General features: G+C 33.3%; 1 protein-coding gene across 4 annotated transcripts in view; it reads left to right on the top strand.

Moving 5' to 3' along the window:
- Positions 1-17,326, top strand: part of CBLB (Cbl proto-oncogene B) — a 222,083-nt gene extending 204,757 nt beyond the window's left edge. For all 4 annotated transcript variants that reach the window (XM_051985227.1, XM_051985226.1, XM_051985224.1 and 1 more), the window contains one exon: positions 13,317-17,326. In XM_051985227.1, the coding sequence (XP_051841187.1) occupies positions 13,317-13,576 (260 nt within the window). In that variant the 3' untranslated portion in view covers positions 13,577-17,326. The remainder of the gene's footprint in view (positions 1-13,316) is intronic.
- The last annotated feature ends 2,007 nt before the right edge of the window (positions 17,327-19,333 follow it).

Below are 19,333 nucleotides of genomic sequence, written 5' to 3'. Positions count from 1 at the left end.
AATTCCCAATAATAAAACTGCTTTTACTATCATATCTCAAGTAACCAATTTCACTAAACAGATTGAGCATATTTTTTTCTCTCCCTCTGGCCCCTCGTGTCCCTGCTGCAGTAAGGGAAGAAAAACACTATCTTTAATGTATGCACTATCCTCCTCCAGGAGGCCCCAATTTAATTGAATTACTTTGAAATCTTGAAATGACCAATTGCCAAATTCCCCAATCATCACTCTCAATAGACTTTCCTGCAGTTCCAACTTTGAGTTTGAGTCTACAGGAAAGCCGGCCTTTCTCTTTTTAACAAATTCTAGCTCACAAAACTCTTTTGTCTCTTTTTGAGACATTCTGTACAAAGACATAAACACAGACAAAAATTACATGGAAGAGAACCATCCCTTCCCCATATACAACAGAAATACCAAAGTGCACTTTTTTTTTTCTTTTTGCTCTGAAGATTTGAGTTGGACTGCTCCCTCTTTGATGATCCCAGGGTCCCCTATTCAGAGTGCGACCCCTTCCACTGGATCATCAGAGCATCCAATCTCACAGCTGGATCTCCTGTAATACAAAAAGTTGAGCCCCAGCAACTTGGCTGATCAAGCTCAGAAGGAGTTGCCTACCTTCCTGGCCCACCAGAGTGCCCCTGCCCTGTGTCATTAATGGAACCTTTTTGCTGACACTCACCCCTTAACCCGGATCATCCAAGCCTTGAAGATCCCAGGACCTACACTGCCTAAGGACAGACCAAGGACACATTAACAGACAGTGCTCCCATGGTTTATCTGAGTGTCTCTCCTAGGCCTATTCTTCACAGAGAGGGAGGCAGGGAGGCTGAGAGGCTGAGCTCAAGGATGGTCAGAGAAAATCCAACCTGGCCCTTGCTTTGAATTAGGATCCCAGTCATCTCTCTGAGAAGCCACAGATCCTGGGCTGAGCCCCCATAAACTCTGTGGGACGGGGACCCCCTTTCCCAAATTAATTAACCAGAGACATCTTCAGCTACAAAGAGAAAGCATTTATTTTGTCCCTACAGGGAGAATCCCAGACACACACACCTGGGAGCCATCCCAACTCCCACTATGTGTTATGGAACCTGACCAGCTTCTGGCTTTCATTGGATAGACTAAAAGGACATAACCATCCTTGACCAGTGGTCACCAATGTTGTCTGCTTCCTACAGATCACATCACTTCCTGTAACTTCACTAACTTCCTGCATCCCAAGGTTCAAGGCCTGGGCACAGGGATCATGTGACTTAGTCTCAAACTGAGAAAACTTCATCCAATCAGTCCCATTCAAAGACACACCTCTACCTAAAATAGAGTCAGAATCTACCCACCCTTGCTAGGTAGGTGCTTGCATTTTATTTAATTATTATAATATTTTAAATTATAAATAATATTAATAAGTTTCAAATTGTAATCAGATCAACATTGTAATCAGTCAACAATAATAAATTTCTGTCATGATCATGAACTTGAAGGGAACTCTCACCTCCTCACTGAATAGGCAAAAAAGGAAGTAGGAAGAAAACTTTGAACCCTTCACAATTATGTCTCCTATTTTTACTTGGATAGAGGAAGGAAGGACTGCTTAACAGAAGGTAGAATTGGGCCAAGCTGGGTTGGAGCTTACCTAGGCTATAATTATCTAAGAACAGAAGCTCATGAACTTAGTAGCTCGTTTAAAATTTTTTTTGCTTCTGAAAGAGTTGTGTTATCAAAATGTAAATGTAACATGTAGAAATTATTTACACTTCTAAAAAAAGTTATTAAAATGTTTGCACTTCTATATTTTGGTACCCTTAGTCATCCCATCTAAGTCACAGCTGTATTTTATGAATGAATATTTATGCGGTACTTTGCTAACTTTGCAAGTCATCCAAAGGCACAAAGCCTTGAGTAAAGGAAAAACACTTAAATTATGGAACTGTTTGTAGCCAATAAACCTCAGACTCTATGGCTCTTTTACCAAATCCTCTGTAGGAATATAATGTTGCAGAGGTAGGGCTTCATCAGCCTGAGCACATGGCCTCACTTTGAAAACACTCAGACCTCAGCTAGAAATCTCTATCCATCTGGCCTTCCCTCTCTCAATATTTTGATCCATTCTTGTATTTTTTCACTTTTTCTGGGGTCTGATTAGTATAAAATTTAGAATTCTAAGTCTGGAGCAGTAGCCGTTTAGTCTGACCCCCTCATCCTAAAATTATGAATGGCCTCACAAAATTGAATGAGTGGAGCATAAACCCATTGGGAAAGCAAAATACATGAAGTATCTTACAGAGTTTATGAACTAGCATTTACATTAATGCACTCTTCCTGCATTATGATACTTGGTAAAACAGGGAACAAGCTCCTATTTTCAAAGTGTAAAGAATAAAAAATCAAATTTTACATAAAGAATTTCATTTTCATCTAAGTTTCAAGGATGATATCTATTTCAGGGATACCTGTTGACAGTTGGAATAGCTATGATAATTTGTCAAATTTAGGATAAAATGATTTTTTGAGAAAAAATGGATTCAATTTGCCTAAAGAATTTCTTTCCTCAACATGTATATTATGAAGACAGTTTTCTTCTCAAATACATATTAGTTTATTTTGAATAGATAATTGAACTTTGGGTATCTTCTTTACTACATTGCTATCAATTTCTGTGAAATTTATAGTTTATAATCAATATTGCCAGGTCCCTATTCATATGTTGTATCAACAACATTGTATCAAGTACCTCAAATCTCAAGAGAATTATAAGGATAGTTTGTGTCTATTAACATTTAATTTTGTTTACTAATTATTCAAAGAACCCTTCATTTAGAGTAAAAGTTGCAGGGTTCAAAACTCTTCTAGTAACCTGTGTGACTTTTGGGGAAATGTCTTTACATAAGGGAAACTCAATTTCTTCATCTACAAAGTATGGAGTTATATGGGACAGTCTCTGAGATCTCTTTCCAGGTTTAAAGATCCTAAATGCAGAATCATTAAACCTCTCTAGAGCATGTTCTATAGATATTCAATCTTCAGGGCTTAAGCAGATTATTCTTGAGTAAATATTTAGAGCCTTTGTTCATATGCAGATCAGAGGCTTACCATCCTGTCCTATATTTTTTTCTTTTTTCTTTTTTTATACAGATTTTGACAAAATAGTAGGGAGATTGAGCTTGTCTTCCAGATTAGTTTTTTTTCATATGAAACTCTGAGACTGGATGCCTGTGTGCCTTTGGGATTTTAATAGCCCTTATTTGCTGAAACTAATGTGTTTTTTATTCTGTCCTTTTGGAGATGACAGGATGAGAATTTGGATATGATTGCTGTACCTTTCAAACCCAATTTCTTCTTTTTTTTTTTTTTATGGCTCTTTAAATAAATGATAATGACTCATTTATATAGAGCATTTTTGTGGAAGGAATTTTTTGAAGAATTCAGAAGTGCTTTACGACCTAATTTATAAAATCTTTCCTCTTATCTCCATGTCTAAAGAGTCTTTGTGCTTTATATGATTTATGTATATACACATCTACATACACAATAAAGCCTTAACATATTTTCCATAATTTTTCTTGTTAAAAGTTTTTAGAAAACATCTTAACAATACAAATTCTATTCCAAAGAAATTTTAAGTTAGAAATATGTGAAAGGAATCTTATTCCTAGACACATGTATTCATGCAAATAGTAATCCTTTATCTTGTAGTCCTTTAAAAAATATTTTACAGGGATTTTTAAGTAAATGTATAAGTGTTTTCCAATATTCCATATTCACTTCTTTCTTTGGGATTGTATAGTAACACATGATTTTAATGTTTGCTTGAAAAAAGCTTAAAATGCATTATATTTTTGAAGCCTAACATCATATTCTAAGGTAATTCTAGGTCATAACTAAAATTCAGTAGAAAGTAACACTTCTTATAATACAAGCCCTTCCAAATCCACATTGGAATAAATATTTTCCTATATTGCACTTAGAGATAAGGCAAGTTTGTGATATTAGTGGTATAAGGGAACAGACCCAAGAAGAGATCACACCTCTTCTGTGTAGAGAACCACAACTTAGAATATTAGAGAATGAGGGCAGGATCAAAGTATGGAGAAGGGAGGTAGGGGGAATAAGAGGTTAAATGGTTCGTCCAGCATCTTAATGCCATTTTGTACCAGGAAGGACTTGAACACAGTTCTTGTTTCTGGAGCCAACTCTTTATCCTCAGTGCCACAGTATCTCTATTATTCTTGTTTACTAGTATGGAAATATTTTCCTTTTCCATTTCAATAGAGATCAAATGAATTTTATAATAGGATCATATATTCCCACCTTATCTTCTTTCACTTGGCAACCCTTGTATTTCACACAAGAATTGTCTATTCTGCTTAATTTCATAGTAAGACTTCTAAGGCGTATTTTAAGGTTTTTTCACCCCTCCCCCAAAATTATTTTAAACCTTCAGCAGTGTTATGGAGTGTTAACTTAGTTCTACTAAATTAACATTGTAACATTCTCCTTCAGGCTGCTTCCTTTTTTAATTAATAACTTATGTACCTGTGATATTCAGCACATATTGCTTATAAATATTACTTTCATGTCTATATATTTTCCATAACTATGTCTAGAAAGTATCCCCTAAAATCATATGTTATATCCTCAACTTTAACTATCATAATTATCCACCATGATGTATATCAAGATTTTAATTTGAATTAAATGAAAACTCCATGTTAAATCATGTCCTCCTGTAATTGGAAGGTTGTTTTTATGGTGGCAATAATTCCAGTTTATGGAATAAATTCCAGGATTAACTGGTCTGTCTTCTTACAGTAGAATTCATAAAGGCACAGAGATAGGGCATATAGGGTTCCTTATATCTTTTAACCAGTTAAATTCCCTTGCCATTTTTTCTTTCCAATTCTATTCAAATACCATTACTTCTGGGATTTATTATTAAATCCCTCTCCCCCTCACCCTTTTATTTTTAGTAAGAAGAATAGTTTCCTAAGAGTTAGAACTCTTCATTTATAATACAGCCTTTGTCAGTGATTTATTATGTAAACATAGAGTCATGCTTTTTGCCCTATATAAGTATTGAAGGTTCTCTTTTTTTAACTTCAGTTAGTTAAAATATTATCTTTATGTTAAGTTTGATATTCATATTTATAAAGTTGATAAATCATTGATGTATATTTAGTATTATTTTCTAGATTTCAAATTGTTTTAATATATAACATTTGAATATAGAGTGAATATATATTTAAATTGAATATGTTGAACATATTAAAGAAATAAATGTATATTAAAAGTATATACTATTCAAAATACATGTATTCTGATGTTATATATTCAAATTTATAATTTGAAATATATTTAATATCATTTTAAAGGAAATTTTAATTTAGCAGCTCTTGTGTCTCATTAATATATGGTGCTCCATAAAGAAACTTATTTTATATAATGGAATAAGACTCTTCAGAATTTTCCATCTAATTTGTTTAGGTTCATACAGAATTTTTGGCTGCTCTATATAGTGTTATCTTATCCATAGTGAAAGTATGACATGTCCAGTTCAGTATAGCAAACATCCATTGTGTATAGGGCACTGGGCTAAGCTAGACTTTCAGAATACAAATACACATAGAAGAAACCCTGATTCCAAGAAGCTTACAATCTGCTGAAGCATTAGAGCTTGATAACTTTTTAAAAACCAGTTATAATTTGACACTGAAAAGGGTATTAACCATTAGGTGATAATGGGAAAAGATCCTTTATAATCCTTTATACAGATGCTCTTTTTTTCTTTCTTTCTTTTTTTAAAACAATTCAAGGATGCTTGTTATCTTTTTTTCTAGAAAGATATCTAATAATTAAGTTAAAAAATTTCCCCAACAGCATGCACAATAGTATATACCATGAAAGAAAATAGTCTATTCTTTAATTAAAAGTCTAACAGAAGTATATTTGCAAGTAATTTTGCTTAGAAAGAAATCTGGCCAGTAGAGTTCCCCTCATTAAACAGAAAACTCTGAAGTAATTTGTAGCTCACATTTTATAGTAACTAAGAAAAAAAAATTTTTCTGTGGCTACAAAAGGAACAAATGTATATAATTCTTAGTTGTATTGTGAGCATATCCTTAAAGAAGATGAAAAGTAAGGATATATCTTTTCTTGAATTGATCAAAGGTTTAGATTTCTTAGTGGGATTAAAATTACTTCTAAATTCTAATCTCATCAGGGATTCCAAAGAGATGGGGAAGACTAAAGACTACAAAATGGAAGCCTCACTGCTGTAGGTTTCCATACTATGTTGATAATTGTTTTCCATGTCATTGAGTAAGACAGATGAAGATTATAAAGATGATTAAAGAATGAAATAGCTATTTTAAAAAGAATATTGGTCTAAGAATTAGGTGATCTGTATTCTTAGTTATTATATTCTGAATGACCTTTGACAAATGGTTTAACCTTTATGTTCCTTGCTTTCCTTCTCTACAAAATAGCAGCATATTACTTCAGTTCTTAATTTGTCTACCTGAATTAGTTAAAATACATTTTATCCTAGTTGGGCTTCTCCATTCTATCCAGCCCTTTTCTAGGCCATTCCTCCTTATATGGTATGTCCTCAGTGAATGAAAAATGATTCCCACATTAGCCAAAGCAAAATGTAATTAGGAAGGTAAATCAACTGGAAAACATTTAGATAAGGTGTGACTCTAAAGCATTGTGGCTATTGTTTAAACAAATATACCAGAAGTTATACACCCAAACAAACACAACCCACTTTAAAGTCCTTATCTTGGCAGACTGCACAGTTATTGTCATTACTGAAAACATTTGCGCAACTCCTTTTTGGGAAGAGATTCTTTAATGAATCCTCATAATGAAAAATCTCTAACTTGTGAGAGTTTTGATTTTCCAAAACTGATGCAAATAGTTCAGAGACAATTTTGCTAAATAAGGTTGGTTACTACAGTTGGATAATATTAAACTTCTACGTTTTTTAAAAAATAATTTTCCAGAAGGATCATTCAAAGATATTTGTAATTGATGAAAATTTTATTGGCATAATTAGATAGCTTCCAAAGTGACTAAAAAGAATGCTATTTAAACATTTAGATGGCTAATTTAATGTCTAAGTACTTTATCTTTTAAAAAACCCAAAACCTCATTACTTTAGAGTTAAGTATTATATAACATATGACAAAAGCTACATTGTGATTAAAGTTTTCTACTTCTGTATCATTGCATCTTTCTGCTAACATGCATGATCAAATGATGTCAGGTACTTTAGACTTGTGAGGAACATTGTCAAAAAAGAGTAAGACTTGTAAGTGTGGAACATCTGGAACTGGTGAAGAACACTCTCCAAGTGCTGCTAGTGTGATAGAGAAATGATCTTTCAGTTGGTTTGCTAAACATAATTCTTTAATCATCAACTACCTTTATATTTATTCATGTTAACAGTTCTTGCTTATTGATACTGTGCTTTATAATTTATGTTATAAATTATAACATGGTAACTTACTGTAGAATTAAAGGTATATAACAAAACTTGTGTTTTCCTCTCTCACATGACCTTGATGATCATTGGAAATATTTCTTATTCCTTAACTTTTGGGATGTATTAATTACCAATGTAGACGTGAAACTATTGCCCTTTCATATTAATAGTCTTTTTAGCTCCTATATTGCAATTAAGATTAATTAATCCCTACTACCCTCTACTAAAACAGTCTTTAGTGGTAGTATTCCCATTTTATAGCTCTGGTAAGTAGAATATATTGAGAAATTAAATGATTTACTCAGGAATAGCATAATTTTATTGGCAGAATAAAGATTTAAAATTTAATAGTACCAGATCCTATGCTCTTACCAAATTACTAAATGATTACATTTCCAAAAGGAAAAAAATAACATCTAGAAGTACGGATGAACTTGCCCGCCACCAAAAAAAAAAAAGAAAGAAAGAAAGAGAGATTTAAGAAGACGCTACAGAGGTGATGAAGAACCATGGTTCTGGAACATTCTATGGAATATCAGGCTTTTTTCCCTCCTCTTTTTTTTAAGTACTGTCTCCTTCACAGAGACTAAAAGAGAAATACAATGGGATGTTTAATAGACACTTTCATATTTGTAAAAACAGAAGATATTCAAAGTTCTATGAGAATTTTGTATTATTTTTTCCTAAATCAAGGTTGATTTTTTTTTTACTTTTTATTGCTGTCCTTTCTTATTTGATTTCTAATATTCTCCTTTTCCTCTACTTAATAGGATTTTACTTTTTCCAAATACATGTAAAGTGGTTTTCAACATTCATTTCAATATTTAACATTCAACATTTCAACATTCAATAAGATTTTGAATTTCAAATTTTTTTTCTTCTACCCCAAAACAGCAATCTGATATAGAGTATACATATATAATCATTTTAAACATATGTCCATATTAGTCATATTGTGAAAGAAAAATAAGAAAAAAAAAGAAAACCCTGAGGAAAAAAAAAAAAAACTAAAATAAAGATGAACACAGTGTGCTTTGATCTGCATTCAGTCTTTAATTGTTTTTTTTTTTCCCTTTGGATACAGATGGCATTTTCCATCCCAAGTCAATTGGAATTGTCTTAAGATTAGAAGGGAAACAATAAACTGGGAAAACATTTTTACAGTCAAAGGTTCTGATAAAGGCCTCATTTCCAAAATATATAGAGAATTGACTCTAATTTATAAGAAATCAAGCCATTATCCAATTGATAAATGGCCAAAGGATATGAACAGACAATTCTTAGATGAAGAAATTAAAACTATAGCCATATGAAAATATGCTCCAAATCATTATTAATCAGAGAAATGCAAATTAAGACAACTCTGAGATACCATTACACACCTGTCAGATTGGCTACAATGACGGGGAAAGATAATGCGGAATGTTGGAGGGGATGTGGGAAAACAGGGACACTGATACATTGTTGGTGGAATTGTGAACACATCAGCCATTCTGGAGAGCAATTTGGAGCTATGCTCAAAAAGTTATCAAACTGTGCATACCCTTTGATCCAGCAATGTTTCTACTGGGCTTATACCCCAAAGAGATATTAAAGAAGGGAAAGGGAACTGTATGTGCCAAAATATTTGTGGCAGCCCTGTTTGTAGTGTCCAGAAGCTGGAAAATGAATGGATGCCCATCAATTGGAGAATGGTTGGGTAAATTGTGGTATATGAATGTTATGGAATATTATTGTTGTGTAAGAAATGACTAGTAGGATGAATACAGATACAGTTGGAGAGACTTACATGAACTGATGCTGAGTGAAATGAGCAGAACCAGGAGATCATTATATACCTCAACAACGATACTGTTTGAGGATGTATTCTGATGGAAGTGGATTTTTTCAATAAAGAGATCTAACTCAGTTTCAATTGATCAAGGATGGACAGAAGCAGCTGTACCCAAAGAAAGAACACTGGGAAATGAATATAAACTGCTTGCATTTTTGTTTTTCTTCCCGGGTTATTTATACCTTCTGAATCCAATTCTCCCTGTGCAACAAGAAAATTGTTCGGTTCTGCACACATATATTGTATCTAGTTTAACATGTATAGGACTGCTTGCCATCTAGGGGAGGGGGTGAAGGGAGGGAGGAGAAAAATCGGAACAGAAGTGAGTGCAAGGGATAATGTTGTAAAAAATTACCCTGGCATGGGTTTTGTCAATAAAAATTTATTTAAAAAAAAGAGAGAGAGAGAAAATGGAATTGTCTTGAATCACCTCATTGTTGAAAAGAACCAAGTCCATCACAGTTGATCATCACATAATCTTGTTGCCACTGTGTATAACATTAGCTTGGTTCTACTCATTTTACTTAGTATCATTTCATGTAAGTCTTTTCAGACTTTTCTAAAATCATCGTGCTCATCATTTCTTACAGAACAGTAATATTCCATTACATTCAAGTACCTTAACTTATTCAGCCATTCCCCAATTAATGGGCATCCACTCATTCTCCAATTCCTTGTCACTACGAAAAGATCTGCTACAGATATTTTTTACTAATGTGGGTCCTTTCCTCTGGTCCAGCATTAAAACAAGTTTCTAGTCAATCAGAACTGTGTGGCAGAACTAGCATTATTCATGACAAACTTAAAATACTTTAGTTAAATTCGGTTAGTATAAACATATTTAAAAACTAGTCAGAAATTGCCATTTTTAGATGTCAGCCTCTCAGAGCAGATAAAGCTTGCACAGCTTCAGTTCCATTTTTTTTTAAATACTACACAATATAGCACACAATACAAAGCAACTTCTGAGAATTAGTGAAGATTGTAAAGGAGACATTAGTTCTATTTTAAGTAAATGGAAATTTAATTGATAGGCAATGAAGGAGAGTTAATGGAGATAAGTAAAAAGTAAAGTTAATAGAGTATTGGGCTTAGAGTCAAGAAGAGATGGGTTCAGATCCCACATCAAACTGTACTTACTAGCTGCATGATCTTGGACAAGTCACTTAACTTTGGTTTTTCTTTCTTTCCTAAACTATAAAATAGGGTTAATAATAGAATCCATTTTGTGAAAGCCAAATGAGATAATATTTGTAAAGACCTTAACATAGTTCCTGACACGTAGTAACTATTTCAATAAATACTTATTGTCAATCTTATCATTTATTTGTTATTATTAAATGTTTTATGCTAGTGATAAACAGTCTGATTTCAGAGAAATCTTTTGAAAATCTTGATTTTTCTCTTTAAAACCCTAATCTCCTATTGAATTCTTTTTTAATTATCCCATCAGAGAACAGTTTGAATTTTTAAAAAATTTCTGATAGTTTATGGAAAAATAATTAGAAACCTAAAGGATTAATTCATTGTCCAAATTATATAATATGTGGAAATTGAAAAAATGCTTTAAGTTTTGCAAAGTGCTTTATCTATTACTTCTCCCTTTATCCTCTCAACAACCCTATGAAGCAAGTATACAATTATCCCTATTTTATAGATGAGTTAGCAGATTGAAGTTTGTACCCAAGGTCACACACCTAGCAAATGTCTGAGTTGATATTTGAACTCAAGCCTTCCCTGACTCTAGGTCCATTACTCTGTCCACTATGCTGACTCTAATGGAAATAGTTAAAAGGAAAATTAATGAAACTTCAAAACAAAGAAATTCATGTACTTAGCAATTTGCTGCTAATGAACATTGCTGATTACAAACACATATATAATATATACACATATCATCTTAAATCATAATCACAAAACATAAAATAAAACTTGTATATTCAAATTTATTCTAAATCCATATGGCATCATCCTTTGTTTTTAACACATATAATCTTAAATCATAATCACAAAACATAAAATAAAACTTGTGTAGTTATTCAGATTTATTCTGAATCCACATCCTTTGTTTTTGTTATATGGTTTCATGGGCCTTTTTTAAAGATAATACTATCTTGATCTTGTTTAAATCTGTAATTGACAAAAAGTTTATCTTTGGTGGAAAACCATTGAGGCTCTATTCCCGTTTATAAAGGAGTTGGAGGAGAGGGAAAAGAAGAAAGCATAAGTAATTTTAAAGTGGTTTCAGTTCAATGGAAATGTCATTAAGGATAATGATTCATGAAGAAGCTTGTCTTTGGATCCCCCTCTCCCACCCATCCAGTCTTACTCACTTGAGCTGGAGGAATACAAAAGAATAAGAGACTATGACAGAATGAGAGCCAAGAGATTTGTTTTCTAGCTTCAGTAGTACCATGATTAGGACTGAATGAGTTTGGTCAATCTTTTGTGCCTTTGAGATATTTGTAGAAATATACTGAGGTGACTTTGTGCAGCCCACCTTCACTGAAATCCAACTCACTCGCATGTCATGGTACCACCTCCCTGATGTCATAGTGCTCTTTGAGATTGAAGGACAACCAATAGCAGAAATATATTAATGTGGTGATCAGTCTTATTGTTATTTTCATTTGTATTATTTTTGTTTAAAATATTCCATTATATATATAAATTGTAATATTTAGTGGGTATAATTTAAAATTTTATTTTAGGCAGGGATAGTCTATATTTTTAGAAATAGCTAAAGTGCTCTCTCAAGTAAGCAAGATGATGCCTAGGGATCAGTATAGAATTTTTGCTTATAATTAATTTTCTTTATCCTGTTCATGTTGCTCTCCTCTCTTGAGCATCCTTGTAATTTGTTTAACTTTGACAAACTGCTTTTATCATGCGAATCAACTGAAAGTTAAGTTAGTGTACTCTTTGCTTCCTACATTTCTGCTCCTTGTACATTTTCTAAAACAAGACTTCTTAATGTTCTCAGTTTTGATTGTGGAAAAGGAATTAAATGTATTTGGGCAGATCATCAAGATTTTAGTCATCATGATTCATTGACTTTAAAAAGTTTGGAAACATGCTATTTTGACTTTTTTCTTTCCAGTCACTATCAAAACATGCATTCTTAACAATAGGAAAGCAGCATAATGCAATGGAAAGAGTCTGGTTCTGGAATTAAAGAACTGGTTCAAATCTCACCTCTGACACTTAGTACCTATGTGACTGTAGGCAAGTGAATTACTTGGCCTGTTTCTTCATCTTTAAGAAGGTTAAACTACAGAACCTCTGAAGTCCCTTTCAGTTCTGGTTTTGTGATTCCATTAAATTGAAAAATTAAAGAAGAGACCTTAGAAGATATGTCTAGCCAAAGCATCTCTGCTGTGGCCAATATTCAATGATCCATTGGATTTTTCATTTGTAAAAACTTTACACTTTACACTTCGTAAAAACTTTAATTTCTTGGACCTTGCAGTTATATAATTGCCACTATAAATAAGCATTTATATATCACCTACTATGTTCTAGGCATTGAGCTAAGCAATTTTTTTTTACAGATAATCTCATTTGATCTCATAGGAACTTCACTAGAGAGCTAAAGAAGTATAATCTCATGTCAGCAGATTTTCTCTTTCTAATGAACCAACTGTAATACTAAACTAAGGGAAGAAAGGGTTTTATCTTGTGGTTTTATCTCAGCCTAATTGGTTGGTTTTCTCTCCATTTCATTCTTGTGACCCAAGAAAATAGAATTGTGAATTAGTGTTCTGCTATTTATTTATAGTAATCTGGGCTTCCTCATCTTTTAAATGGGAATAATAGCTCCCTTCCTCCCCTTTTTTCTGTCTTCCAAAGAAGCATTTGAAAAGATTTGTTGAAATGTTATTTGTAAAATGCTTTTAGCTTTTGTGAATTAATTGTACCATGTTATTGCAAAATTAATACCTTTGAGAGAAGCCCTCTTTTCCCCATTATATATCAATGTTCTTTTTTTTTTTAACACAGATGGTTCACAAGCTCCTGCCAGACCCCCTAAGCCACGGCCCCGCAAGACTGCACCAGAAATTCACCATAGAAAAGCCCATGGTCCTGAAGCAGCATTGGAAAATGTTGATGCAAAAATTGCAAAACTTATGGGAGAGGGCTATGCTTTTGAAGAGGTGAAAAGAGCCCTCGAGATAGCCCAGAACAATGTTGACGTGGCCCGTAGCATCCTAAGAGAATTTGCCTTCCCTCCTCCTGTTTCTCCAAGGCTAAATCTATAGCTGCCTGGATTTTGAATCTCTCAAATGGAAATCAGCAGATGAGGAATTCTAGGAATGTGTAAGGGAGAGCAAATGCAAGATGGATTTCAGAAGAGAAAGTTTTTTCTCTCCTTTGCATAGAAGAAAGCCCGACTGGTGCAGCTTTTCAAAGGAAGACAGCTGCTATACTGAAGATGTAAATGGGCTGCGTGCGGCTTACAATATTTTTGCTAGCCATACTTTTAAATCAGGGTTGAACTGACAAAAAAAAAAAATAATTTAAAGAAGTTTACTTCCCTTGAACTTTGAATCTGTGAAATGCTTTTCCTTGTTTACAAGTTGGCAAGTTACAGTTTTGTTTTGTTTTGTTTAATTTGATATCTGTACTGTATGTGACCTATATGTGACCCTTTGTAGTATAGACAAGTCTACTGTAGCATTTCCTAGTAACTTCTCTCCCATCCACATCAGCAGCAGAATCATCAGGATTTATTTCAATTTGATTTTCCCCTTCACGTGCCCATTTCTGTTTCTCCAGTTTATATATGTTAATGATTTTTGAATTTTAACTTAGTGAACAAATGCAAAAAAAAAAAAAAAGTATGTGGCCTTCACTACTGAGTCTTTTCTTCTGAAACCATCAGTTTGGGGTGGTGGGAGGAGGATGAGAGGGGTAGAATCTCAATGTATAATGCATTATTTTATCAAGGAACTATCCTTTCTGAGGTATTTGCGCAGTGATAAAGAACTACCTTTCCTTTTACTGTAGATACTGGGGTGTTTCATCTACCAAAATCTGATCTAGATCATCACAGTTCTCCAAAATCTAAGAGATGGCCATACAACTGCTGCAGATATTCGTGAAATTCAAATGCTATAGTGAAGTTATTTAATGAGGTCACCTGCTATTTATGCCTCCACTACCTTTGGGCATACTGAATAATGCGGCCTCCTCTTTGAATTATGTTAATAATTTTCACATAAAATTATGGTCAAACGTTTTTTTCCAGAGTGGAATACAGTTCATTTCCTGTTTGAATGATTATACTTGGTTCATAACGGCTTTGGGAACCAGTTCATATTAGCTTGGAAACTTTAAATCTTTGATGCACTGTTAAGTGCTAATGCTACTGTGGCAATATATTTTTCCAAAGTTCCTAGTAATTTCCTCCTTGTGCACTCAAATTAGAATCCATATTTAATTTGTAGACTCACTCCTTCATTGCCCCTTCTAATTAAGTGAAAGTATCTAAAAATTCTTCAGTCTTATCATACAGAGGTGGTTCTTTCAGAAGCCATTTTGTAAAATTTAATCAATTAGCAAATATTAAGTACCTGCTACATATAGCCAGCACAATTTTAGGAACTGCACAAACTGACACTAGCTGACCCTAGATTAATCTTTCCTTGTTATATCTGATCTTCTCTTTGCAAAATGACCTCTAATTTTAAGACAATATTTTTTAAATAGCTCTTTTTGGATTTCAGGGCTATTTTCATATTTCTTTGCCTTATTTTTGGATTTCAGGGCTATTTTCATATTTCTTTGCCTTACAGAAAGACAGAAAATAAGATAAAGCTAAATCAATGTCCTCCTTCATCCTGAATTGCCTGGTCCACCTAAGAATATTCTTTTCTAATATAAACTAATCTTGAGCTTAGTATGTGTCTTCTGCCACTCTCCTTCCTCATTGGCATAGTAGTATGTTGTCAAAGATATCTGACTGAGGAAGCCTAACATCAGGGATAAATTCACCTGCAGTCTACAGTAATTTGAAGAATATTTGCCAAATATCTGATACAAAATGTTGACAAAAAAAGCAGGCCCAATACACATTAGCATTGCCCAAAACTAATTCCAATATTCCCGGGGTAGTTGGTAGCAGGGGTAGAGGAAAAACATCATAAACTCAATTCTTTTCAGAACTGCACCTATTAATTTTTAATTTTTAAGTCCCACAGTAGTAGATGATCAAAAAGACTTGAGACTTCTGCAGATACAAGTTAGGGCTCTTCATTCTATTGCTTGATTTCTGCAAATATCTCTCAGCTGATGGTTGGCCAGAAAGGGGAATTTGCTTTTTGCATTCACTGTTCATTCTGTGAATAAGCATACCAAAGCCCAAATGACTATATTTTTATTCTCCCTTTTCTGGATTGCGGTAACTTAATTTCTTCACTTTTCTTTTGATAGCATTCACAGCTTTCAGTTTTGTGCATTGGTTCCTTCATAAAGGAAACACCATATCCTACATTAGCCATGTTAAAGAAATTTCTGGTTGTATATGTGTGCTATTAAGAAACAAGTGGCTTCTTTATTAGAATAGCAATCTGTTCCTCTTACCTTCACAAAATTGATGAAAAAATAATGCATTACAACTTCTACAGGTTTTCAGAACTTAAAGTGAGCCTTCACCTATCTGTCAGCAAAGATAGTTGAACATTTAATAAATTTGATCTAAGATCTTCAAATCAATGAGCACTATTTTAAAAGTGAAAACTTTCATGCACAGAAAACTTTCCAACTGATCAAAATATCTACTTTTGTGTTCAACAGTTTACATCTCAAATGTTTTTCATCTCAAATGAACCTATCAGAAATTCTTTGGCAGCAAAGAAAAGAGATACATCAAACATTATATTAAATATCAGATGTTTTTTGAAAGAATTGTTGCTCTCTTTTATAGGGGACATCAGAAAGATTATTTTGAAAATATCTAAGATACTAAAAACTCCCTCTACTTAACAAAAACTTGTGCTTCTACAGTTAGAAGACGTCTAGATTTTATGTATCTGTAACCTAAAAAGTATATATATGTGTGTGTGTATATATATATACACACACACATATATATATATATATTTTTTTCTGTATGTGTCAAGAATATCTACAGAATTGTTTATTTTGATCAGTATTCTGTATGATAGGAAGGTGAATGGATGAAATTTAAATTCCTGTGAGGTTTTTTGTGAACAGACTTTCCCCATTGACTTTCCAGTTCTCTCATCTCTAGCTTCTGCTGTTTATTTGGTTTTTTAATATCTATTATTGTACTGCTAGGAAAATAAGATTGATATCCTAGCGAGACTCTCTAAAAGTTAACCAGAGTTAACTCTAAAAGCTAACCATGCTTCAGCCTAACTCCTTTCCAAAGAAATGGCTCTTATTCTTCTTTCCTATTCCTGAACCTTCACACGTTGGCAAATGGTCATTAGAGCCCTGATCGTAACTCCCAAGGGCCCACTTTTTATAACTGTCAGTATTTCACATTCCAAGAACACTTGGCAAAGATTTCTTCATAATGTGAATTTTTTTATGCACCAGAAGCATTTCCTGTAGATGTTTGGAATTTTTTTTCCTCTCAGATTTTCAACTTGAAGCTTTACTTTGCACTTAGTATCTGACTTGGTTATATTTTAAATTTTTTGTGTCTTAAGCTTGACAGATTTGGAAGCAAACTATAGTACATTTTAAATAGTTTCAGGTACTACCTGTTAACCTGGAATTTAAAGGTTCTAGGAAAAGTTTCCAGAAAAAAAAGACAGAAATTGAGTGCATATTGAAGGGTTTTCTTCCAAATAGCTATTTTATCAGCAAAAAAAAAAAAAAAAAAGATACTTTTAAAATTTTGTCTAACATGTGGCAAATATAGTTATGTGTTCAATTAATTTATATTTTATTCAGCGTTCTTTTCCAATTCTGGTTATTATGTAACCTCAAGTACTTTATCTGTTCTTGTAAGGTATTTTATAAAATGAATGTTACCAGAATACTGACTCACTTCTTTTTTTAATATCAAACAATCTTTTGTTTCTTTTAAGGGTTGTACTTTTCCCTTCTTTTCATGATAAGCTAAATGAACAAATGACATTTAATTTGAAAGAAAATTATACAATGTGAAGTGGATTATGCACAGTTGAATTCAGGATAAGAAGAATCCAAATTTGAACTCACTCGAGGGGATTGAAGACCAGCAAAGTACTTGCCTATAAAGATAATCCCATGACTTAAAACTACTAACTTTTAGGAAGTCCGCAGATTAGAAATGTCATATAATAGGTATGAGATATAAATAGCTTTGTGAAGAGAGGTCTATAACTTCACTGGGGTAACTGCAGAAGGGACAACTAGTGGGCCTTCCTCTAAGGTGAAGATTAGAACTTTATTTGATTTATTGAGTAAGTCTGAGGGAGCTCCTTGCAGCAAATAGACATTAAGGGGCCTGCTTAAAACTTGTCATAAAGGTCTTGAGTGTCAGAGGTGAGAATTGGATTTAGGTCTTATTCATTCTATATGCCATGCTCTCTCTGCCCACTATACTAGAGCTGACTACATCAGATTATAAACTTACCTAGAATTATAGATGATTTAGAGCTGGAAGACACCTCAAATGTCATTTAGTCCAACCAAGAATTTAAATTTCTGGATACATAGAACACTTTTCATTCACTTCTTGGTGCTTCTGCTTTTCTGTCTAATTGCCATCACATTACATTTACAATATACTTGAACTGGAGGAAACAATTAGAAATTACTTTAATACAACCAAATTCCTTTTATAATGTATTTTATTCTGATATAGAGGTAGAGTACTGATTTAATAGTTAAAAAAAAATTGGCTTTAAGATCTAGTTCTTACACCTATAAGCTTTACGACTATGGTCTAGTCATAGTACTCTCTTGAAATCTTTGTTTCTCATTTGCAAAATGCACTAGTGCAAATGCACTCCAATGTCATGGAGTTTTTTCAAAGATAAAATAACATAATCCAAGCGAAAACTTAAAACAGCATATAAACATCACCTGGGTCCAGAAAGAAGACTAAGAATGGTCTATACTGATAAGTTACAGCTAGAGTTTCTCAGCATATAGAATCTGAGGGTTAGAAATGTCTTTTGGGGAGATGAACCACAGCTATGAAAATGAACACTCATCTGTTTATAAAAGTAAGTAGTCAATAGTTCTGTAAAGAAAATTGGATGACAGAAAGAAACTGAACCACATCTTCTCGATTTTCAAATTTGCTGAAATTCTTCCCTGTAAGAAAAGCTAGGAAACTCACTTGCACTTTTAGTTACAGATCTGCCTAGGATCTTAACCTGTACTACTGTGGGCTTTCAAATAGGCAGGAATATATGCCAAGGACAGAATCTTAAAATATTACATAGATTTCATTCATCAAAATTCTTTGTTCTTATTCAATTAGTTCTCGATTTAACTGTTTGTATCCCAATCTGTATTTCTTCATGTTTTACCCAAAGATACCATGATGCATTTGTCAGATATCTTGCTGAAATCCAATCATGTTTTCACCCCGATTTAGAAATCCAGTAAACCTATATCACATATTCATCATCTCTTAATTTTCTAAGCAAGTGCCCACAAACTGTCCCTTTAATGCATTACAGATTTTTAGCAAGAATTGACATAAAAATTTCCTCAGGCCCACCAAACATTTGAAAACTGGGAGAATATTGGTCTGTCGCCAGGCCAATGGTCCCTATTCCATTGACCATATTTTCTCAAAGATCACTGGCAGCAATGAAGCATTTATATCCCACAGTCTCTTTCATAAGGTCATCCTATAGATTCAGATCTGGAAGGAACTTCATCATATCCAACTTTTCATTTTATAGATGTGGAAAACTGAGGCCCAGAGTGCCCAGGGTAATGTAGTCAGTAAATGTCTGAGGGAGAATTAAAAACCCATTTTAGCCTTCTCCCAAGTCCAATATTCTATCAATTACAAAAAGATTTTGGATTACAAAACCCCATTT

The sequence above is a fragment of the Antechinus flavipes genome, chromosome 3 (assembly GCF_016432865.1).
Source record: "Antechinus flavipes isolate AdamAnt ecotype Samford, QLD, Australia chromosome 3, AdamAnt_v2, whole genome shotgun sequence".
NCBI lineage: Eukaryota > Metazoa > Chordata > Mammalia > Dasyuromorphia > Dasyuridae > Antechinus > Antechinus flavipes.
The sequence above is the reverse complement of the archived record's forward strand: the minus strand, read 5'-3'. Positions and strand labels throughout refer to the sequence as shown.